Source organism: Hibiscus syriacus, unplaced genomic scaffold (assembly GCF_006381635.1).
Source record: "Hibiscus syriacus cultivar Baekdansim isolate YM2019G1 unplaced genomic scaffold, ASM638163v2 tig00111942_pilon, whole genome shotgun sequence".
Lineage (NCBI taxonomy): Eukaryota > Viridiplantae > Streptophyta > Magnoliopsida > Malvales > Malvaceae > Hibiscus > Hibiscus syriacus.
The window spans coordinates 286,870-312,222 of NW_024063218.1; the positions used below are offsets into that span (position 1 = coordinate 286,870).

Genomic DNA, 25,353 nt, shown 5'->3' on the forward strand with positions numbered 1-25,353 from the left:
ACTTAAAAGTGTAATGTTAGAAACGTTAGGTACATGTTTTTTAACAAAAAAATTATTTAGACACCAAATCGTATTTCGATATATAGTTTAGACACTTATTTTAGTATTAAGTCTTAATATTATTACATGATAATGTAAAATTATTAGTAATAGTTATTATTTATAAACTAATATAAATGTTATTTCTATTTTTTGAAGTAATTGAAAACTAGTATTAATCAATACAATTCAGACAATTTAATTTTAAAAGTTATTTATTTTTATAAATTTAGTCATGTTAAATATAAATAAAATATATTAATAATTAATTTATCTAATGTGATGAGACTTAGATATCTTAAACAATGTCAAAAATTTGAATATATTGACATTTGTGAAAAAAGTAAATTGGAGTCTCGCTCTCATAATGAACCTCTATAAAACTTGATTCATAATAATCGATTAATGGAGATATCGATGATTAAATCAAAAACTATATATTTAAAAAAATTAAAATAAAAAAACACAATTATTTAATTTTTTTTTAAAATTTGCACGAACCCAATCATGTGTAAACCCTCAATTACCAAATGTCTTGGAACCAGCCTATACTATCTTCTTTTTCTTAATTCCTTTAAAATAATATTATTCGGATTCCAACAATTACACTTATAAGGTATATATTATCAATAGATTAAACAAATTTTAAACAATACCTTCTTAATATGAAGTACGCAGAGAGTCTTCTCCAACCAGCAACCTCTATATTTATAGTTATAAGTACTAGATATAATGTATAACTCTAATATTAAAGAATATTAAAGGTATGTTAATAAAATACATCGAATTTTATACGTAAAATAAACGTCTATATATATAAATAAATATCCATAATGTGGTTGAAATTTTTAGATAATATTAATTATTTCGTTTCTCTTTATTAGGTCAAAAATATATGTAAAATTTGATGCTAAATAATTAAACCAGCTTGTATTTTAATAAAACAATGTTAGCTTAAAATATCACATTTGTAGAAAACTATACTAAATATGGTTTAAATATTATTTTTTGTTATTCTTCAGAATGTTAAATTTCTCGTTACTCTTTATAAGTTTTTATACGAGTACTTTCTAATTTAATGTTGAATGCTAATTTTATTAATAATAATTTTATTACAATGAGAATTTAGGAAAATGTATTATTGGTTAATTTTTCATTCCACCAATAAAAATATTAATTTTGTTTTATCTCGGAATGCATTAAATATTTTCTTATCTGGAGCTAAGTTGGTTTTAGGTGAGCCAACATGTTTCCTCTCCCTATTAGGGGTCAAGCCGAGATCGAGTATTGTGAAGTTCGACTATACTCGAAAATATGAAATGAAGTTCGATTCAAAAACCTACGAGTCTAAAATTTTCAAGCTTGACTCAAACATGAAATCATGAACTGAAGCTCGTAAAAGCTCGAAATGAAAAAAAAAAGAACTTGATTTGATTAAAGCCTCGAACTTGAATTTAAACCTAAACCTTAAATACATGAAACTTTATACTACATTTAAAAAAACAGCATAAATGTTATTGATGTAAATAATGTAATTTTAAAAAAATCTTAAAATATTATATTTTAGAGCCCGAGCTTTTCGAGTCAAGTATAAAATAACTTGTTTCGATTCGTTAAGAACTCAAATTGAGTATTTATTTAGCTTTGACTTAATTAATTTCGAGTAATTCACGATTTGTCACGTCTCATTTCCAGTGTTATTTCCAACGATCAAAAGCTCAAGATTCAGACGCGGAAGTAATGATGGTTTTGGGATTAGGTTTGAACAAAGACCTCTAATCACACGCACTGAATCTCAGATCAGAAGTTTCTACTATATGATTTCCAATCTGTTTCACTTTTTTCCTTTCAACATGATGAAGTAACTGCCAGTATTTGGTTTCTGTTGATGAAATCTCAAATCTGTGGTTTCTGTAGCTTGTGGTGGACAAACAGGACACTGATTGGGATATTATTTGTCTTCAATTGTGGGCAGACTCTTGCTCTCTTGTTTTCTATAGAGATTCCATAATTCAAACTTCAATCAATCAATAAAATCGGAATATATGAAATTCCTGTGCTCTCTAATCTGCGCAATCACGTGCAAATGATCCTGTTGTGCATCATTGGAGAAAACGAAGGAGATCGATCATAGTAAAGGTTAGTAGATGCTTCTTGGGTTTCATAGCATTAATTAGATGTTATTGAATTTCATAGCTCAGATTAGACGGAACACAGTAAGTTTAATGTATTTGCAAGCAATGATAGATCCGAGACTGGTTCCTAACTTACCTCGAGGTAGTAATCGCTGTAAATATATGAAGTTTACTGTTGGAGGTCTGAGTAGATTGGTGGCAGGCGCTCTACAAGACGAGTTTGTTTCTTATAGAACTCAAAGAGGACTTCTTGTTAGGTGTTATATCTTCAATAGGAGGAGGATAAAAAAAAAGCATGTAACATGCAACGAGGCCTTGTAATTTCCAGTTCAATTCACCTCTTAAAATAAGTTTTTTCGCATCCCAATTCATATATCACATATTTGGATTACTTCTTGTGTAGGCTTTTGATGAAAATTGAAAATCTAATTGAATAATTGTATGCCCGTAATCATAAGTGACCTCTTTTCATTTGGAGAAAGAAAAGGAATACAAAAGAGAAGGGAGAAATATATTACCAATTAGTGACAAGTCTTGAGCAAATGTTTTCTAGGAGTATTTAGAATTTTCAGGTGATTTAATATGCTGGAAGAATACCTTATCAGTACAATTTGTTTGTAAAACTTTAAATTTAGCATGCATTGAGAGTCAAGATGTCTGATAAAGTTGGAAGTCCTCCTAGTCTAATGATTCCTTCCGGAAATGTTTTGTCTTTGTAAATAGTGTCTACTCTAAATGCTTGCGTTCCAAATTGTCATTACTTTGCAGGCTGTAGCAGGATTCATGTCTCAAATCATGGAGAAAGCTGTTTCTTTCAACCCTTCACGGGTAGTGCTGACGGCTGGTGCTACCCCTGCAATTGAGATTCTTAGTTTCTGCTTAGCAGATGCTGGAAATGCATTTCTTGTTCCCACACCATATTACCCTGGGTAATATTTCTCACCATTTTGACGATTTTCATTCTGGTAAGCTGCTATCCAACAAGGAAACTAATGTTTCTAAAAAAATCTTCAGTTTTGATAGGGATATAAAATGGCGAACTGGGGTGGAAATAATACATGTTCCATGCCGAAGTGCGGACAGCTTCAATTTAAGTATAGCTGCCCTCGATCGAGCATTTGACCAGGCAAAGAAACGCGGACTTAAAGTGTGTGGGATAGTAATATCAAACCCATCAAACCCTGTTGGCAATCTTATAAGTCGGGAAACACTTTAAAGCCTGCTAGTCTTTGCCAGAGAGAAAAACATCCATATTATCTCTAATGAACTATTGGCTGGTTCTAGTCATGGAAATGAAGAATTTGTGAGCATGGCAGAACTCCTTGACCTGGATGATTTTGACCGGAAAAGAGTTCATATAGTGTACGGGTTGTCAAAAGACCTTTCATATAGTGTACGGGTTGTCAAAAGACCTTTCTTCCAGGTTTTCGGGTTGGTGTTATCTACTCATATAATGAGGAGGTTTCGGCAGCTGCTAAAAAGTTGGCGAGGTTCTCATCTATTTCAGCTCCAGCCCAGTGTTTGCTCATCTCCATGCTATCTGATGCCAAATTTGTTCGAACATTAATTACCATCAACCGGGAGAGGCTTCGAAGTATGTATGCTCAATTTGTGACCGGATTAAAAAAACTGGGCGTCGAGTGCATAAAGAGTAGTGGGGGTTTCTACTGTTGGGCTGATATGAGCGGGTTAATCCGCTCTTACAGCAAGAAAGGAGAACTTGAGCTGTGGGACAAGTTGTTGAATACTGCTAAGGTGAATGTAACTCCAGGGTCTTCTTGTCATTGTATTGAACCTGGATGGTTCCGCTTCTGTTTTACTACATTGGCAGAGAAAGATATCCCTGTAGTCATGGATCGGATTCAGAAAGTTTGTGAAACCTGATAGTTGAATAGATGAAATTCTATTATTTTATTCTCCGACTTTAAATAATGTGCAGATTTGTTCTTGATTGGAAGCTCATATATTCGACACACTATAGTTCGAAAGTCATAGTACTCGACGTGAAAAGGACCAGTGCCGTATCCCAAGCTTGTCCAACACAAGTCCAGAACTTTGAGGCTCTTACAGTTTGAAATGCTTGTTGGGATTTCGCCACTCAAACTATTCGGAGCATCGACGAACTCTGATGTCCCACTACAGGCTTCGAACTCTGATGTGCCAACCCTGTGAATGAATCTCTGCTAAGATTGCTTAGAAGGAGAAGATTAAGAGTTTACACTGTATTTTCCACTACTGTCTCCATTCTCTCTGTTTCGTTTACCCACGTGATGGCCTGGATTCTGCATACTTTATTTAACTTGGTACTGTTGTTTTGTTTCATTGGGCTTAGTTCAAGGTTTGGATTAGAAAACATAGAAGAATGGATCCAACCTCGAGAGAGCAGTAAAGAAAAGCTGAAAAGTGAATATTATTTTAAATAATTAGAGCAGATTAACTTCACGTTAGTGAAAAAACTTACTAGCATGGCCCTGGACGTTGTCTGCATGCCTTTGCCTTTTGATACGTGTTGTTAATGCCCATTTGGCCGTCCTTCAGCTTCAAGCATTAGTGGCATACACAGTGCTCCGACTGGAAAAAAAACTGTTTAATGTCACTAAATAGTTTAATTTATGGTTTTCTATTTTTTTTCTTCAATCTAAATTAATATTTGATTAAATTTATTCTTTAAAAGTATATTTCGTTCTTAAAATTTATTCTTAAAAAGTATATAATTAAATTTGAATAAAAATATAAATAATTATATCTAATTTTTAAATTTTATAAGTATATTTTAACTTACGTTTCATTGGAAAACAACTCAATCTCCTTAAATTGATGATAGATTCTTCAAATTTTTTTATTCTTTCATCTCTATGGTTCACCGTTTGATAAGCTTGAAACTAGATTATGTTGGGTGACTCGTCATTTTTCCGTGGTTCATCATTCAGATTGATCGTCTGTCCACTGGAGTTATGTCATTTCAGTTTGTCCGTAAAATTTTTAACAATGAATACTAAAATAAAATAAAAATTAAACGTTAAATATGATTTAAACAAATTAAAAATTTAAATATTAAAATAGATTAAAATTAGTAATTTATTTAATAAAGGCATAATTTATCTCTAAAATATCATAAAGATGTGGTCCCACACCATTAGCTGTCAGATGATGGAACTTTTAACGTCACCAGAACGTCGGATTCAATCAAACAGCTCGGGATTCTGGAAGCCTGTCAAAATACCGTGTACCCTTTGCCACGCCGACATAAAAACCGTGGGTGCCGTTGAGACAAAACCAAACTCTATTTACTTTAAAGCTGGGAACCAAACGTCCCCGTTTTCGGTTTCGTATTCTGTTCTCTCATTCGTTTGTGTTGCAGTTAGTTTCCGAATTAAGCTTCTTCTGTCTCAAATTCCTTTTCTTTTTTTTTTATTGCTAGAATTTCCGAACTTGTTTTATACAACGAGAAAGAAACAACCTCCGATCATCAAATTAACGAGGTACGTATGTTTTACATTTCTTATTTTTCGATTTACACGTTCATGGATTGAAGAAATGTTTGGAAATTTTCCATTTATTATATTAATTCTATTTGACCCATAACTCTCGGTGACCGTTCGATTTATTCGACCCATTATCTTATTAAGATTTAACTGGATTCCTTGAGAACCATTCCGATTACTGGTGGAGTTTGAAAGACAAAATTACCCTGTATTTTATTACCACTTAAACTACGGTCCCGGGGATTTATTTGTCTTTCAATTCTTTAAACTTCCAAGTTCCTTTCGTGTCGGGCAAGCGTTTGATGAGATTACGCAATTTGTTTTCATTTACGGTAATACCCTTAGTAGGTCGGTATAGCCGGCTATAGAAAACGTATAGGGGGAGGGGTAGATTCGTTAATGTCTGAATCAATGATACAGATGTTTTAGGATTCGGAAGATAATCAGAATTTATATATTTTGATTCGAGGTTGGTTTAGGGTAATTCAACTTTGATCGCATCTAATCTCATCGTGAAAACCGAGAATCGAAAGAGATCTTAAACCAAACCCTGAGGATTTTCTCATCTTTGATTGTAGGAAAAAAACCATGGGTTCTGAACAGAATGAAGGAACTAGCTTTCCGCCGTCCGAGACGAACTTTTGCGCCAACGGCTGTGGGTTTTTCGGCACGGCGGCGAATATGAACCTTTGTTCCAAGTGTTATCGGTACCTCCGTGCCGGGGAGGAGCAAGCTGCGCAGGTGAAAGTTGCCGTGGAGAAGTCCCTCCGAGTCGAAACGAACAAGGAAGATGAGGTTGTGGAGACGTTGACGCCTGTTCTTGAGGTGTCTCGTGTGGGTTCATCTTCGACCGTGGTTGAGCAGCAAGCCGATGAAAAACCGAAAGAGCCGAAGTCGACGAACAGGTGCTTTGTCTGCAGAAAGAAAGTCGGATTGACCGGTTTTAAGTGCAGGTGTGAGAGTACATTCTGCGGCGAGCATCGGTACCCGGAGAAACACGAGTGCTCGTTTGATTTCAAGGGTGTTGGACGTGAGGCGATTGCGAAGGCGAATCCGAGCATCAAAGCCGACAAGGTGCGGAGGTTCTGAATCAAGCGTGGGGGCTTGGAGGCACGATTTAGTTTTTGTGGTTCTTGAATGGATTTGGAGAAATCGTTTCGATGTTGCTGCTAGTGTTTGGTTCCACAGTAGGAAACAGTTTATCAATGAATGATTAGTTTTCAGTTTTACTTCAAATGCTTCTGCCTTTTATCTTCTCGTCATATCTATGGTTCGGTTAATACTAAATTATCTAGCACATAATTAATCGAATTTTGAATTTTTTTCCTTCAAAAATCATTAATCAAATTGAATTATTGATTTTATTGATTAAAGTTAACAAAATTTGCTCCATCTTCTGAGTAAAGCTGTGGGCATTCAGGGGCTTCTGGGATCAGTTTTTTCTTCTCCTCGAGGTATCTGGAATGAGTTGAGGGAGGCTACTGGCAGTCTGGCACTCGGGTCATATTTCCAAGTGTTCTACCGTTGCTTGGATGGCTACTCTTGACCGGCTTCCCACAAAAACAGGAAATTAGAAATTACTTGTTCTTTGATTGTTGTTTTTCTAAGGAGGTGTGGAGTTGCATGTTGAGGCTCTGTTGTCAGCAATGTGGAGTGTTGGATTGGGACTGTGAATTAATTTGGGCTTGTCAATCTCTGAAGGGTACATCTTTGCTGTTCATTCTGTTGAAACTATCTTTGAACTGTTGCATTGCTGGTTTTTGTTTTGCCAGATTGTTGTGGTTGTATAGATTTTTGTTTGATTGTGTTGGAATACATAGTGCATAGTCATCTAAAAAACCTATGAAAGAAATATAACAACTCCTAAATATATTCTATTTTAGGGTGTTCAGAAAAAACCGTAACCGTTAACTAATATAATCATCATATTTAATATGTTAATTAATTGAACTGTTCAATTAAGTGAACTATTAAAAAAATAGTTAACAATTAAGATTACGGTTACAAATTTTTATAACCATTTATAAATTAAATTGATCGTTATATTTCTAATTTATTATATTTTTACACAAATAACTTACTATGACTTTTTATTATCTATGATTTTTATATATTTCTAATAAAATTTGTTTTATAAATAATTTAATATATTTTTTTTATTATTTCTTTGAAAAATATAGAAATATATTTAGACTAAAAATAATTATGTGTTTATTGTTAGATACTAAGATATTTACATCTCTCAATATCTTAGTATCTAACAATAAACACATAATTACGTTGGTCTAAGTATATTTCTATATTTTCAATGAATTAAAAAATAGAAAATGATAAAAATATATATTAAATTATTTATATACAAATTTTATTAGAAATACATAAAAATCATAAATAATAGAAAATTATATTAAGTTATTTGTGTAAAAATATAATAAATTTGAAATAACAGTGTAACAACAACAACAAAATTCTATTCCCATATGTAATGGGGTAAGGGGGAGGTAAGGTAGTAGGTTGCCCCCAACACCAGGTTGAGAGCAACTTCCGTGGGAGACCTCCGGCAGTCATAAAATTAAAAATAAAGATAAAATGTAATGCATGTATATATAAATAAATAATTACATAGTTGAACAGTTTCCATATGCGCGTCTGTAATGAGAAGTAATCCTAGCAAGTAACTCCCTGCGTAAAAAGCTCTGCATATAAACAGAAACGTAAGACCCGACTAAAATTAAAAAGAGAAAACATGAACAGAAAGATACACAGAAGTCAACGAGAGTAAGCAACGTGAAGGAATATAGTCAAATGAGTTAAAACCTAAACTAAGGCAACACTACTCCGCTACCCTAGTTTTAAGCCTTCATAAATTTCAATAACAGAAACGTATAAAAAGTAGAAGTCATGAAAATTACTACAAAGACATTAAAAGAAGACAGAGATGATTCACCCTATGGATGTGACCCGCACTACTCGGCTACCCTGGTCTTAAGTCTCCATATTTTTCTATTAGAGATCATGTCCTCGGTAAGGGCTAAATCCTTCAAATCAGATCTCAAGTAGTCTTCCCACTTCCGCCTTGGTCGTCCTCTCCTTCTGACACTGTCGACTATAATCGACTCTACCCTCCTGATCGCATCCGACGGTTGTCGCCTAAAGACATGCCCAAACCATCGTAGTATAGTGGGAAGAGACACTAAATTCTTTAAACAATGTAAATATTTGTTAAGTGCTACATTTTTTGTATCATGAATCATATAAAATTTTTGATAAATAATTGTAATATATTAACATGTAACTGAACAATTAATAACAGTTAAACGTAAGTAGGGATGGCAGTATGACCCGAACCCGACGAGGAAATCTGAAACCCGATCAAGTTCGGGTCGGGTATCGGGGATATTTTTCAGAGATTTTGTCGGGTTCGGGGCAAGGTATCCCCTCCCCGACCCACCCCGATTATATATATATATATATATATATATATATATAATATTTATATTAATTATATATATAATATTTTATATTTTTATATTAATTATATATAAAATATTTTCGAGTTCGATTTGGGTATAATATTTTGGGTCAGGTTCGAGGGCGGGGTAAAAAAAATCTCCGACGGGGCGCCCCGATAAAAAACCCGTCAGGGATCGGGTCGGGGTCGAGGATGGGGATTTATTTCGGGTTCGAGGACGGGGCGAACAAAACCCGTCCCGAACCCGACCCGTTGCAATTCCTAAACGTAAGCAGTTGTTTGTTTCATAACAGATAGGTTACGATAAAAAAATGACTATTATAACGGATCATTTAAGCTAAACGATACGATTAACAGTCCATGAACAACGTTACTCAACCCTCATATCTTTTAAATAATAAAATTTGATTAGAATTATATAAGTTAATAAAGTTTTCATAACCAATAATAAATTATTCTAGTGGGAAGAGGCGCTAAATTCTTTAAACAATGTCAGAAATAAGAATCTCGATATTTATGTATAGAGCAAACTAGGTTGAGAGTGTCACCTCTATAATGGGCCTGTGCAAAACTAGATCTAGATTACTTAGACAATAGATCAGATACTGTGATAAATTCAAAAAAAAAAGTTTTTATGCAGAATAAATGTTTTGAGGGTGGCTTTGTAAATTTCAACCACAAGGTAAAGATCTGCACTTCGGATTTGAAACCTGATTTTGGCTTCACATCTTCCATCTACCTCTATGCCTACTTCAACCTCAAAAAAAAATGTACTGATTTAATTAATTAACGAGGACTACAGATTACGTGATAAAATAATTTTATAAAATTTTAAAAATAAAAATGTGAGTTTTTTACGCACCAATACCTTCAATGAATAACATGAACAAATTTATTTTTTTTAAATTATATGATCGCGTGTCACAATTTTATTCGTTAAAGTTTCATAAAAGTTTACACTATGATATATTAAATATACAAATAATTCAAGTGAATTAAAACAAAAATAATTCAAAGCATCCTACTCTTTTTTCCTTCTAGTGGGCCAGGGATCTCCCAAGACCTAAGCTATCTTTAGCTTTAATTTTGTCCCCTTTCCCCTACCTTTTTGAAGTCCAGAACAAGAGGGTAGTTCTGCGGTGCGGCGCCTAAAAAACGGCTAATATACGGCGTGACCGGTAAAATAAGTGATCGATTAAAATTTAGACCGGTTATGTTATATTATTTAACCGAAAATATTATAAAGTACAATAACATACTAGGTAACGCTTATATAATGTAATAGGTAGGCTTATATTTACCTATTTTATAAGTAAACCGGTATATTTATACTGATAGCATTGCAAATTTACCTATTACATTATAATATGTTGAAAGTGTCCATACTTTTTATAAAAAGGATCGATAATTTTTTTAAAGTTATGTAATTTATGTTTCAATTTTTTTTAATAGTGTTTCATGTTTTTCACCTACAATATTAATTTAATAATTTCATTTGCACAAAAAATTATTTGATTGTTTTGATATTTTATAAAATAATATTTAGAATTTAAATTTAACAATATTAACCAAAGATAATAATAAATATGTAATATATATGTTTATTGTTTTTAATTTAATAATAATATATATCGTAATGTAAAAAATAAATCATTAGACGCCTATAATTACTAAATTAATATCTTAAAACTCACTCAAAAGATAACCTTAAATTAATGTTTTCCACAGTGAAAAAAGTATGGACACTTTTATAAAAAGGATAGATACTTTACAACTACCTATTACATTATATAAACGATACCTATTACATTATATAAGCGCTACCTATTACATCATATTTTTACCTATTATATTGAAAGTGTCCATACTTTTTATAAAAAGGATCGACACTTTTTTTTAAAGTTATGTAATTTATGTTTCAATTTTTTTTAATAGTGTTTTATGTTTTCCACCTACAATATTAATTTAATAATTTCATTTACACAAAAAATTATTTGATTGTTTTGATATTTTATAAAATAATATTTAGAATTTAAATTTAACAATATTAACCAAAGATAATAATAAATATGTAATATATATGTTTATTGTTTTTAATTTAATAATAATATATATCGTAATGTAAAAAATAAATCATTAGACGCCTATAATTACTAAATTAATATCTTAAAACTCACTCAAAAGATAACCTTAAATTAATGTTTTCCACAGTGAAAAAAATATGGACACTTTTATAAAAATGATAGATACTTTACAACTACCTATTACATTATATAAATGATACCTATTACATTATATAAGCGCTACCTATTACATCATATTTTTACCTATTATATTGAAAGTGTCCATACTTTTTATAAAAAGGATCGATACTTTTTTTAAAGTTATGTAATTTATGTTTCAATTTTTTTTAATAGTGTTTTATGTTTTCCACCTACAATATTAATTTAATAATTTCATTTACACAAAAAATTATTTGTTTTTTTTGATATTTTATAAAATAATATTTAGAATTTAAATTTAACAATATTAACCAAAGAAAATAATAAATATGTAATATAAATGTTTATTGTTTTTAATTTAATAATAATATATATCGTAACGTAAAAAATAAATCATTAGACGCCTATAATTACTAAATTAATATCTTAAAACTCACTCAAAAGATAACCTTAAATTAATGTTTTCCACAGTGAAAAAAGTATGGACACTTTTATAAAAAGGATAGATACTTTACAACTACCTATTACATTATATAAACGATACCTATTACATTATATAAGCGCTACCTATTACATCATATTTTTACCTATTATATTGAAAGTGTCCATACTTTTTATAAAAAGGATCGACACTTTTTTTAAAGTTATGTAATTTATGTTTCAATTTTTTTAATAGTGTTTTATGTTTTCCACCTACAATATTAATTTAATAATTTCATTTACACAAAAAATTATTTGTTTTTTTGATATTTTATAAAATAATATTTAGAATTTAAATTTAACAATATTAACCAAAGAAAATAATAAATATGTAATATAAATGTTTATTGTTTTTAATTTAATAATAATATATATCGTAACGTAAAAAATAAATCATTAGACGCCTATAATTACTAAATTAATATCTTAAAACTCACTCAAAAGATAACCTTAAATTAATGTTTTCCACAATGAAAAAAGTATGGACACTTTTATAAAAAGGATAGACACTTTACAACTACCTATTACATTATATAAACGATACCTATTACATTATATAAGCGCTACCTATTACATCATATTTTTACCTATTATATTGAAAGTGTCCATACTTTTTATAAAAAGGATCGACACTTTTTTTTAAAGTTATGTAATTTATGTTTCAATTTTTTTTAATAGTGTTTTATGTTTTCCACCTACAATATTAATTTAATAATTTCATTTACACAAAAATTATTTGATTGTTTTGATATTTTATAAAATAATATTTAGAATTTAAATTTAACAATATTAACCAAAGATAATAATAAATATGTAATATATGTTTATTGTTTTTAATTTAATAATAATATATATCGTAATGTAAAAAATAAATCATTAGACGCCTATAATTACTAAATTAATATCTTAAAACTCACTCAAAAGATAACCTTAAATTAATGTTTTCCACAGTGAAAAAAATATGGACACTTTTATAAAAAGGATAGATACTTTACAACTACCTATTAGATTATATAAATGATACCTATTACATTATATAAGCGCTACCTATTACATCATATTTTTACCTATTATATTGAAAGTGTCCATACTTTTATAAAAAGGATCGATACTTTTTTTAAAGTTATGTAATTTATGTTTCAATTTTTTTAATAGTGTTTCATGTTTTCCACCTACAATATTAATTTAATAATTTCATTTACACAAAAAATTATTTGATTATTTGATATTTTATAAAATATTATTTAGAATTTAAATTTAACAATATTAACCAAATATAATAATAAATATGTTTTCCACAGTGAAATAAGTATGGACACTTTTATAAAAATGATATATACTTTTTTTAAAGTTATGTAATTTATGTTTCAAATTTTTAATAGTGTTTCATGTTTTCCACCTACAATATTAATTTAATAATTTCATTTACACAAAAAATTATTTGATTTTTGATATTTTATAAAATATTATTTAGAATTTAAATTTAACAATATTAACCAAAGATAATAATAAATATGTTTTCCACAGTGAAATAAGTATAAACACTTTTATAAAAATGATATATACTTTTTTTAAAGTTATGTAATTTATGTTTCAATTTTTTTAATAGTGTTTCATGTTTTCCACCTACAATATTAATTTAATAATTTCATTTACACACAAAATTATTTGATTGTTTTGATATTTTATAAAATATTATTTAGAATTTAAATTTAACAATATTAACCAAAGATAATAATAAATATATTTCACAGTGAAATAAGTATGGACACTTTTATAAAAAGGATAGATACTTTACAATATAACAAGTAAAAATATGACAAAACCAGATTCATTATGATAAAACCGGTAAAATTTACTTGATATGTTAAAAGTATGGACACTTTTATAAAAAGGATAGATACTTACCAATAACCAAAGTTTACCGGTTACCAAATTTTTTAATAGTTTTTCATATTTTCTACCTAAAACATTATTAGTTGTCAACATAATAGGTACCGCTAAACCAAATTTATTAAATACATTTTAATGTATCCGGTACTGCCGTATATTAGCCGTGTATTAACCCGCCTTTCGTGAGACAATCCCAGAACAAGATGGGGCTATTGGGTGGGAGCCATCATTCATCGCCATTAATCAACAGAACGTAAGTATACATTCATTTAAGGGTAGATTACATCGTTCCTTATAGAAATTTTCTCTTCCTCATATTTTACTAATCGTATTTTTAATTTTATTAATTTGTTCATTGAGTTTTATATATTAAATAATTTTTTTTCACTTTATTTTTAGTTATTTAACGATATTATGACATGACACAAGCATCAAAACGACGTTGTTCTGAAAAACTCAAATATACACAAAAACGGTGTCGTTTGAATCCTCTTCTTTCCCCCACTATCAATCGTCATAGACAGTGGTTGTTTGATCTCAAAATTTATGGGTCAATTCGTCTCGACCCCCTGAGTTCGAATCTGATGGTTGTTTCACTAGAAAATGTCCCAAAATCTGTTTCTGACTGAAATGTTTCGACTTCTTCACTTTCAATCTCCAATTCGTGGACTTCGAAGCAAGTTCTGACATAATGGATGCCAGATTCATACTCAAGGTGTTAAGCCGAAGCGACCTATGAAATTTGAGATCGAACGATCACCGTTTACGGAGGTGATATCCAACCTCATTATGATTTTATTTTATAGTTGAGTGAACAAAATATGAGAGAGTAAAATTCAGTGAGGAACGGTATAATTTACCCTTTATATTTTTATGTATTTTATATTAAATAATAATAAAAATGACTATGGATATTCAAAATACATGAACCCAACGGATCCCGACTAAATAAGGGCGATTTTTGTTTTGAATTTTTGAGGCTCGGGGCGGGGTGGGACGGGGTCGGGTTTAAGGTGAGAAATAATCGACACGATTCGACTCGATTATTATATATATATATATATATTAATTAATATTTTTATATTATTAAATATTATTTAATCATTAAAAATATAAAATATATTAATTTAATATTTTAAATATAATAAATATATTATTATAAAATATATTATTTTAATTATTTTAAAATATTAATATATTTGGATCGGGTCGGGTTGAAGTTTTAGACTAAAAATTGAGGTGGGTTCGAGGGTGGGAAAAAACTCAAAATTCTTCGAGACGGAGTTGAGTTTTACATATATATTTTCGGGTCGGAGTTGGGGCGACCAAAAATCCACCCCACCTCTCCCCGTGCCCATCCCTAAAAATGACACGTCATTACAACGTTAGAGAGATAACAACAGAGTGAGCAAAATGATTCAATATGTAAAGTTCGGTGAGCAAATTAGAAAAATTAAAAGTACGGTGAGTAAAACATGATAGAGTAAAGTTTAGTAGGACGATTGCATAAATATATAAAGGTTTAACTACATGGATGATCACTTATATTTGTGTTTTGTCTACTTTTGGTTATTGGTTTTAAAAAACATAAGATGTGCTCAATTTCATTTTTATTTAATTAATATATAATCACTTTAGCTTTTATGTTTTTATTTAATTAAGATATAGTCACTCCAAGTTAACTGTTATTCACAATAGTTAAATATTTTGATATAATCACACATTTGGTCCCTGTTATTTACATATTCTCTCAATTTAGTCATACTTTTAAATAAATTTTAACATGAAATATATATTTTTAAATTAAGTTAATAATGGAATATATTTAATAAGTTAATATAAAAATATTTTTAAGTTAATATATATTATATATATATATATATATTATAATCTGTGTCACGGGTACCCAATTTATAATTTTTTATATTTTCATTAAATTATATTATTTTTTAAAAAATATAAAATATATATAATCCACCTATAAAGTTTAAAAATTGAAATAAAATTTATTAAAAATTAAAAATAAAGAAATATAATCAAATTTCAATTATTTTGAAGTTAAAATAAGAATTTTTAAAAAATAATTTAGAACATTAATGGGAATAATTTAAGAAATTATATATATGGGATCGAGCACAAGGTTCTTAACCTTGAGGTCGTGGGATCGAGTCCCACGGAGGACATTTCATAATTCGGAGGTCTCTTACGGAAGCTGCTCTCAACCTGGTGTTGAGGGTAACCTACTATCTTACCTCCCCTTACCCTATATATATATATATATATATGGGAAAAAGGACAGCCATTTTTTATTTTTTTCTGTGGAGCGTCTGGAAGTAAAGGTGCAACCTTGTCTTCAAGGGAGAGGTTTGGTCTACCTCAACAATCATACAGTCTGCACGTTTATAGGTCCAATCCGTCTGGACAAGAACAAGGACATGCCATACGCCTAGGGAGCAACCTTTGATACCTCCCAAGCTAGGAGTTGTCAAGCTCAACAAGGTCGGTGTCGTCAACCAGTCAACGATGGAGGCAATGGACGACGGTGTTATCCGGGACTTTAAAGGCGTTTGGCTTTCAATCTTTTCTCGTAGTATCGGTCGATGTTTATCCCTCATGCTGAGCTTTGGGTTCTTCTAGACGGTTTGAACATCGCTTGGATTAGAGGTTACAGACGAATAAAGGTCAAAATGGATTGTCATGAAGCAGTCAAGATCCCTTCCTCTTTAGAGGCGACCTTTGAATTGGCCATTGTCCGCAGAATTTGGGGTCACTTCCACCGGCAGTGAAACATTAGAATCGCTCACATCAGTAGCGAGGCTAACCGTGTGGCCGATGCGTTTGCCCGACTTGGCCATTTTGGAGTGTACTGTGCTTTATGAATTGAGCTTCCCGCCTACTGAAATTCAACGTCTCCTCCAACTGAACATGGACCTGTGGAGAAGAACTCATTCGCTGCTAGTGTAGCCGTTTTTTGTAACAAAAAAAAGAGAGCCCGATCCAAGCTCGTTTTGACTTTTCAACCGGTTTGCTTGCCGAAACGTATAACTCTGCTTCATCGCTGAGTTGGAAATTTTGATATGTTAGGGTACGATGTCGAGTTCCACTTACATTAATAACCTAAAATTAGGTCAACGGACAACCTAAAATAAACAATTAATTTGGAAGATCATTGCTTAAGCTTCACCAATTATATTATGCCTTAAAACTGAAAGATTTAGGCTTTACAATAACTTGCATGAATAAGATTTCCAGATGTTAATTAAGAACTACATTTGTTTTTTTTAAAAAAAAGAGAAACAAATGAAATGAACATAGAGCGATACCCAAAGGCCCAACGTATTATCATGTCAGCGGCTATATACGTAAACTGAAAGCCCAAATTTCTCTCCAGAATTCGAACATCTCCTGATCTCATTCAAGAATTTCGTCGAACATGTGTGTCGTCCTCCTCAACAACAACGTGAACGTGTCAGTGTAAACGAATCGAAAACTCGAACGGCAGCCACGTGTCGATCATCCTACTCTCCCATGCCGAACAACTCTAAACCCCTTGGCATTTCTTCGAACTTTAAACCCTCCCAGAAAACAATCCAAATCTCCAGTCCAAAACGACGCTAAAATGTACCGTTTCAGACCCTCGCTTCTCCTTCATCATCGTTGCCTTCACAACCTCCAAAACGCCGGCCCGCTGTGCTCCCAATTAAAATCCCGGTCCGTAATCCGGTTCTCTGGATCCGACACCATCAAATTCCTTCAGGGTCTTTTATCAAACGATGTACGGAGGCTTGGTGAACCCCCACGCGAAGGGAACTCCCCCATTCCTACACCGAACGTGGCCTCTGTGGTGGTTCCTCCTATGTATGCAGCTCTTTTGACGCCTCAAGGGAGGTTTTTGTATGACTTGTTCTTGTATAGGCCGCCCCGGCCTGAGGAGAAGCTGGACAGAACTGGGTCCGGTCCAGGTAGTGGGGCTGGTGAGTCGGTGGAGATTTTGGCTGACGTTGATAGCTCGGTCTTGGATGAGTTGTTGGCAACTCTTGAGAAGTGGGTGTATTTAGTTTAATTATTCTCTGAAATGATGTTTTCCTTTTGTTATATTGCTTTTGGAAGAATGATTTTCTGTTCTATATATCTTCTGCATTTGGTTTACGTAGAATCTCTCATTCTCAGGTTAAATTTCATGGTCGAAATTTTCTTCTGTTGTTTGGTTTTAGATAGAGAAGGTTTCTTTTGTGATTCAGAATTCTGGATGGTCATTTAATGCCATGTGTAAATTTGCTCGTGACATTAGAAATTCTGTTTGAGAATATGCTTGAAACACTTGTGGTCAGTCGTATATCAGATAACTTATTAGTCTTCACGTCTTTGCATTTCTTCAGAGCTTTGTTATTTGTTAAATCCATAATCTGTATGAATTCTATGGTGTTGCTGTTTATTTCAAAAATGGTTTGTTGAAGAGATATCTGAAAATGTTCTTGTTTCTTTTCTACATTTGACTATAGTAAATTGATGATTGTCTATATTAGTAATGCTAAATTTAGAATTACACTTAAGGGTTGTCTTGGTGTATGCTGCATTTGATGCTGCAGATACCGGTTGAGGTCTAAGGTAGATATCGAGAATGTGGCGGATGACTTCCTTTGCTGGCAGAGATACAGTGGTGACCTTCCCGGAAAGACCCCTGCTGTTGAAGAACCAGAGGCAGCTTCAGTTGGTTGGGGCAGCGGTGTCGATAGTTCTAGCAAGTCAGCTTCACATGGCAGTGATGTTGGATGCCAATGGTTTAAAGATCCCAGAATAGATGGTCTAGGTTTTAGGGGGATATTTCGATCCGGTACAATACGTGAGTTCACAAATCTTTTGTTGCTACTGAAATTTATTCTTGTCTACATTAACACAAGAAATGGCTTCGAAATAATAATTGATTAGGATCTTATTGTTTGATTGTTTCTTAAGAAACCATGCAACTCACCTATTGCTTAAACAAATTCTTATCCTTTTCTTTGTTGCAGCACCTTTTGTCGAGTCTGATAAAGAAGATGAAGAGAATTACCTTATGTGGAGATTAGAGAAGGGAGTTGCTGAAGGCTCGACTGAAATTCCTAAAGGTGTTTTTTTTTGCTTTGTTCCCAATATTGTACTTAAGTTTCTTGAATTATGTTATAGGATGTTTCACTTTCGTTTTCAAAGTCTTAACCGATTGGGTCCGGTCTCAGTTGCGATATTGTTATTGTGTTTTTAGGGGAAGCAATTCCACTTGAATACAATTTCGCTGGTCTCAACGCAATCAGCTTTGATAAAGGGTGCTACGTAGGGCAAGAACTTATAACTCGTACACACCACAGGGGGGTTATTCGCAAGAGATTGCTTCCTTTAAAGTTTCTCGATGATAACGGAAAAGGTACACTCCGTCCATTGGACTTCCATAATTTCAGTCATCTTCGCAACAACACATCTTGACCCCTTTTATTATTTCAGAGGTTGAGGGAAAAGTTACCCCTGGTTCAGAAGTGATCAGCACAGTTTCTAATAAGAAGCTAGGGAGTGTGACAACTGCACTCGGCTTTCGTGGGATGGGTGTCTTGAGGCTCGACGATGCCTTCAAAGATACATTGGCGATATGGGGGCAGGAGGATATAAGGGTTATGGCTATTAAACCAGATTGGTGGCCTGCAGAATGGTTTCAAGATCAACAACATACCGATACTGCCAACGCATAAACTGGTTTACGTGAATTTGATCGTCTTTCTTGCCATCGTTCGGCTTGGGCGGCTCACACGGTTATAAGCAATGGTACGACTTGGTAGAACTTATTTTACAACAGGTTTACTTTTTTCCCTCTCACTAAAGAAAATGAAAGTAATAAGGAGGTGTTGTTAAACTTAATGTAAGACTAGCTTGGCTGCTGTTGTAACCTTTTTTTACTATTAGAATATTATTATATTTATTTTATTTTTAATATTAAAATAATTTTTTTTTATAAATTTTGGAGCGAAATAATCATTTCTTGTTAAACTGAAGTTTGTTTTTTTTTCTTTTTGAGATTATTAATGATAAAAAATGTAATGAGATCATGTTCATGTGTGGACCTGCGGATCCATTTCCAAATTCCAATGATCCACCACACATAGAATAATGGATGGGACAGATATCACTCTCGGTATGAGCTCCAAAAACGACATCGCTTCGTGTATACGGTACACCATTTAACCATCACATCCTCAGTCCTCTCATTTCTGGTTTCTACTCAAAAAAAAAAAAAACATTTCCCGTCATTTCTTCGATTTTCTTTCCTCCGTCGAATTCAGACCGTATACAAAATCAAAATGGGCAAGGATCTGAGCGACGAGCAAGTCTCTTCAATGAAGGAGGCTTTCACTCTCTTCGACAACGACGGCGACGGCAAGATCGCTCCATCGGAGCTGGGGATCCTTATGAGGTCTCTCGGCGGCAACCCAACCCAAGCCCAGCTCAAAGCTATCGTCGCTGAAGAGAAGCTCACGGCGCCCTTTGACTTTGCTCGCTTTCTAGATCTCATGTCTAAGCACATGAAACCTGAGCCCTTCGATAAGCAGCTACGCGATGCCTTCAAGGTTCTTGATAAGGACTCCACCGGCTTTGTCGCCGTCGCTGATCTGAGACATATTTTGACTAGCATCGGAGAAAAGCTGGAGCCCTCCGAGTTCGATGAGTGGATCAGGGAAGTCGATGTCGGGTCGGATGGGAAGATCCGTTACGAGGATTTTATTGCCAGGATGGTTGCCAAGTGAGAGACGCCGTCATTAACTGTTTGTTTGCTTTTCGTTGGATGATTTTTTCTCGGAAGCTAGGGTTTGACGCGTTTTTCAAAAAAAAATTCTCTGCTTGTTTCTATGGAAGCTTTGGAAGTAATGGTAACACTATTTTTTTTTTTAGAATTTGTTTGGTGCGTGTGGTACTTACGTACTGTTATACTAATATTCTCGTGTTTGGTTTAATTTTGTATTTATAAATTTCTATATTTTCCACCATGCTCTTGATCAACAAATTTATGGTTGGCCCTTTCGATTAGTTATGCCAAAATTATGTCTTTTAAATGTCTCAACATTCTGAGATAAATTTCTGTACGCAGAACTTTTTGCATTCTCATTCTCATTCTCATTCTCAGTTGTGTTGTATAATTTTAGATTTACTAATCTTGGTTGGTGAAATTAGCGAAGAGGTGATTATATTATCAGGATATCGTGGAAAATGCCTTCTGAGAATCTCAGTTATCCAATAGGTAAAGATGCCTAGAACAGGTTGTCAGTGAGGGGGAATTGCTGATTCAAGTTAGAATAAAGGATAGTATTATCGATGGCTAAGATGAAACCATATTGAGACTAGCATTATTAAGTGGTGGATCCAGAAATATTTTTGAAGGTGGGCACATAAAATTCTAAAATTCTAGTGTGTTGATAATCAGTAAAATGAATAACAGACGGCAGGAAATTTAGATTTCAGATGGGATGCAATCAATAAAATAAATAACAAAAGTATGAAATTTAGATTTTAGAATAGGCAGTTGTCCACCTAAACCGAACGTGCATTCGCGAGTGATACTGTCTTGCTGCGGCTGCCAATGGTTCAATGTTTGAATTGTGGTTGACTGCTATATTTAGTTCTCTCTCCTTATGGATAGGAAAATTGTTGTTTGCATTAAAACCTTGAATCCGATGAGCCTTGTTTGCTAGATCACATGGTTATTCTTGATATTTGTATGAAAGTCCTTCTTCCCAACCCAATCTTCCATATAACCGCATTCCCATTTTTATATACTTGTTTTTTATCATTATGAATAGTATCGTTGCACAGCATTGAGTTACAGAGAAAGTGATTTGAATGAATGCATATAGGTGAAAACTTTCGACCATCATGGCTCGATCGTGGTATGGCTTTCTTTGCTCAATGCTAACTGATTACTGATCTTTGTAATAGACTGATGGTACTTTTTTTTTGTGTCACAGTCTAAGTTAGGTCTGCTATGAGGTTTTCTTCGATAAAGTCTAGGATCAAACTTTAACTTTTGATAGTTGCAGAAAAGTGTAGTTGAGTGTAGGACCAAAGGCCACCACCCTCATCAATAACCTTGTTTAAGCGATCGTGTTGCCAGGTGAATCAATTTCCTTTGGTGTCAATGCTTGAAAAGGATGGACTGCCAGCTTATGTTAATCTTTTGATTGACAACTTTAAATAAAGCTGTGGGGATGTGATGCATGATCCATTATTTTAATGGAGTGTCATAGGTGCTTTCAATGTGCAAAAGTAGATGCAGGGAGTTTTGCTAGATGCTTTTAAACAGCACCCTTCAATTTTTTTTCCTGGAAATGAATCTAAATTTGCTGTTCATAAAGAGATGGATCTGATAATCTTGGTGTTGGAATTGCCACAAGTGGATTCTCCAACTTCAAGACGATCCCAAACTTCTCAGAAAGATCTAATTTCTTACCCTCAGGCACTTTCCAGTCAAAAGAATGCAACAGTGTGGCAACCGAGTACAACACCATCCTCTCAGCCATTGCAATTCCAGCACAGATTCTCCTACCAGATCCGAAAGGAAAATAACTAAAATCACTTCCACTAAAATCCCATTGGCTATTCAGAAACCTGCTAGGGTTGAACTCGAGTGGATTTTCCCAGATCGAAGGGTCCCTGTGAATTGCCCAGGCGTTGACGAACACCCTTGAACCCTTCGGGATACCGTAGCTGCCAACAGTGCAGGGTTCACTGGGGCAATGAGGGACTAGGAGAGGTAGAATTGGGTGCAAACGCAACGACTCTTTCATTATTGCGAGTAGATATGGCAATTTCTGAATGTGGGATTCTTCCACCAAGTTATCTTTCCCGACTACTTCAACCAGCTCTTGCTGTGCTTTTCTCATCACCTCTGGTTTGTTGATGATTTCAGCCATCGTAAACTCAATTGAGTTGGACGATGTGTCTGTTCCTCCCACCACCATATCCTGTCCAACATTAATTGCATGTTCAAGGATCCATTTAAACTTTGTTTCTATGAATTTAGCTATTTGTATGGTTTAAGGATAAGTTTTGTTCTCTTAATCAGTGAAAATCAACAATTATAACCCACAACAGAGGAAAAAAATACTTATATAGAATATTTTAAAGTCTAGAGACCAAATCAGAATAAGATCTCTTGTGCAATTATATCTACTAAAAATAATAGGATGACTTTTACAATTAATACATCAACTATTACTTTTGTTTCGTTTTGGCCATCTAAATATTTTTTTCAAAATTATATCTAATATTATTTTTTAGTCATTTTGGTCATACACTAATAAAAAATTAGTAGAATCCCTTATGTGATATTTTTTTCTTTTATTTTTTAAATAAAAATATAACATTATCTTATGGTGATACATCAATATCACCATTAATTTTTGAACGTCTAGGGACAACTGAAATGAAATTAAAATGTAACGTTAAAATAATAATTGGATAACTAAAACGAAATAAAAGTAATAGTTGAAGTAGTAAATGTGTGGTTTATCCAAAATAATATTACCACAAAAAAGGATTATAGAACTCACCAAAAGCAAGGCTTTGATATGGTTCATAGTCAAGGGGGTCTTGGAATCTTCCTCGTCCTTCAACTGTAGTAGGAACTGTACAAAGTCCTCGAATTCCACTGCTGAACCGCTCCCATTCTCCCTCTCCTTCTTCAACCTTTGATCGATTATATTTTCAATGATTGCGTTCAACTTATCCATCGGCTCTTTCATACGTTTCACCGCACCTTGCAAATCAAGCGGAGCCAGCACCGGGAAGAAATCCGAAATATCGGGCATACCCAAAAGCTCTGTTGTTTCCGAGATGACCTGCCTGAACTCTGCACCAAGGCTCGCCCTCGCCTCCCCCTCGACGGAGCCTCCCCACAACATATTCGTCACCACATTCAATATCGTTAAAAAAAACTTGCTCTCCTACGTTTACCGGCGAACCGGCCTTACTGTATAAATAACCCACGGTTTGTACTACCTCTCTCCGTCGAAGCTCATATGCTTTGTCCAAAGTAGCGCTGCTAAGCATCTTGATAACGCATACTTTCCTTAACATCCTCCATTCAGGACCATAGGGGTTCCAGACTATATCCCGGCCGCCGGTTATAACCTTGGCGGTATTAGGCACATCACGGTTGGCGAAGACGATGTCTTGGTCTCTAAGCACTTCACGGGCCGCCGATGGGGAGGTCACCAGAATCCCGATCTTGCTACCAAGCTGAAGTTTGACAACCGGGCCGTAGGTGGAAGCTAGTTCAGCGAAGTAGGAGTGGAGGTCATGGCGGAGGAAGGGAAGGTTTCCAACCAAGGGGAGGCCTCGAGGGCCTGGTGGCGGTGGCGGTTTACCCTTGGATTTGAGGTACGTCCATCTAAACCAAAAGATGGCGAAAACACCAACAAGGATGTAAAAGAGAGCCATGGAAGAGGGAGAATGAGTTAGCAATGTAAATCGGGTGGCATGTTTGTGTTATATACCAAGTGAAATGTTGAAGGATGATTGACTCGGTTCTACTGTAGACAAAACTGGTGTGTTGGTGCTTGGTGGAAAATGACAAAAAGGGATCATTAGCTATTAAGAAAATCTGAAAATGACGTTATTAACTAAAATAAATTTAATTTTGTTATACTCTTTTGGTCCCTGCAATTCAAGAGAATGACACGAATTTGTCATTTTATGCAAGGAAATGAGCCGTGGAATATGCTGTTAACTAGTTTTTTTTTTAAGTTAACGGCATCATAAGTCTCTAATCTATGATTTTTATATAAATGGGACCCTAAATTTTTAAATATCTTAATTTTATTCTTAAACTATGATTGTCATTATAAATTAGTCTTCAAATTTTTGAACATCTCATTTTCATTCCCAAGCTGCGATCTTCATTCTAAATTGGTCCCCAAATTTTTAAAATATTTCAATTTTATCCTAAATTACTTGTATATACTAATCACATCTCTTGTTAATAAAATCATTATGCAAGTTATATTATTATATGTTTGAAAAAATAGTATTTAGGTTAAACTATGGTTGAAATGGATTACATATTTTGATGAATTTGGGGATGAAATTGGAAGTTCTAAAAGTTTAGAGACCAATTTAAAATGAGATTCATAGTTTGGGGATGAAATTCGAATATTCAAAAGTTTAATGACTAATTTAGAATGGGAGTCATAGTTTGAGGATGCAATTGGAATGTTTAAAAATTTAAGAACTAATATGAAATTAGAGTCCTAATTTGAAGACATATGATGCGATTTTTTTTTTCATACAAGGATTGGCCAACTATCCTTATGTTAATTAGTTTTTTTCCCATAAAGGTTTAGGTTGTAGTTTTTTATTTTTATTTTTGAATTGTAAGAGAAAGCAAGAGGGCAGTAAACCATAAGATCAACCAACAGCGTTTACAGCCATGGACAGACCATCTTCCATAGTGAGCAAACCAGCAAAGGTGGGGGTGAGGCTCGCATATATCTGGAGGCCAGCAGGTGAATTCCAAGCCAATTTGGCCATACAGCTATTTTGTAAGGTTAGACGTGGAGCTTATTTAATTATATAATTAACTATTGATATGATATTTTTATCATTATGAT

The 25,353-nt window shown here is 33.3% G+C and overlaps 3 protein-coding genes and 2 pseudogenes across 3 annotated transcripts; 4 read left to right on the forward strand and 1 right to left on the reverse strand.

Moving 5' to 3' along the window:
* The first annotated feature begins 2,895 nt into the window (after positions 1-2,895).
* LOC120173295 lies at positions 2,896-4,073 on the forward strand (annotated as a pseudogene).
* Positions 4,074-5,523: 1,450 nt separating this feature from the next.
* LOC120173296 (zinc finger A20 and AN1 domain-containing stress-associated protein 1-like) lies at positions 5,524-6,893 on the forward strand. Its single transcript, XM_039180500.1, has 2 exons — positions 5,524-5,656; positions 6,243-6,893. Exon 2 carries the CDS (start codon positions 6,248-6,250, stop codon positions 6,746-6,748), a length of 501 nt encoding a protein of 166 aa, XP_039036431.1. The 5' UTR covers positions 5,524-5,656; positions 6,243-6,247; the 3' UTR covers positions 6,749-6,893.
* A 10,166-nt stretch (positions 6,894-17,059) lies between these two features.
* On the forward strand, positions 17,060-19,591 carry LOC120173263 (putative transferase At4g12130, mitochondrial). The gene is made up of 5 exons (XM_039180476.1): positions 17,060-17,770; positions 18,316-18,569; positions 18,739-18,834; positions 18,969-19,127; positions 19,205-19,591. The coding sequence occupies exons 1-5, from the start codon at positions 17,346-17,348 to the stop codon at positions 19,444-19,446; spliced, it is 1,176 nt and encodes a 391-aa protein (XP_039036407.1). The 5' UTR covers positions 17,060-17,345; the 3' UTR covers positions 19,447-19,591.
* A 375-nt stretch (positions 19,592-19,966) lies between these two features.
* LOC120173267 (probable calcium-binding protein CML13) lies at positions 19,967-20,640 on the forward strand. The gene has a single exon (XM_039180478.1). The coding sequence runs from the start codon at positions 20,053-20,055 to the stop codon at positions 20,494-20,496; it is 444 nt and encodes a 147-aa protein (XP_039036409.1). The 5' UTR covers positions 19,967-20,052; the 3' UTR covers positions 20,497-20,640.
* A 1,431-nt stretch (positions 20,641-22,071) lies between these two features.
* LOC120173272 lies at positions 22,072-24,238 on the reverse strand (annotated as a pseudogene).
* Positions 24,239-25,353: the final 1,115 nt, after the last annotated feature.

Excerpts from the sequence above, each read along its gene's own strand:
- LOC120173263 (XM_039180476.1), top strand. The coding sequence starts at position 17,346 with ATGTACCGTTTCAGACCCTCGCTTCTCCTTCATCATCGTTGCCTTCAC. Across the intron at positions 17,771-18,315 it reads TTGTTGGCAACTCTTGAGAA|ATACCGGTTGAGGTCTAAGG; the intron begins GTGGGTGTATTT and ends TTGATGCTGCAG. Across the intron at positions 18,835-18,968 it reads CTCGACTGAAATTCCTAAAG|GGGAAGCAATTCCACTTGAA; the intron begins GTGTTTTTTTTT and ends TTGTGTTTTTAG.
- LOC120173267 (XM_039180478.1), top strand. The coding sequence starts at position 20,053 with ATGGGCAAGGATCTGAGCGACGAGCAAGTCTCTTCAATGAAGGAGGCT.
- LOC120173296 (XM_039180500.1), top strand. The coding sequence starts at position 6,248 with ATGGGTTCTGAACAGAATGAAGGAACTAGCTTTCCGCCGTCCGAGACG.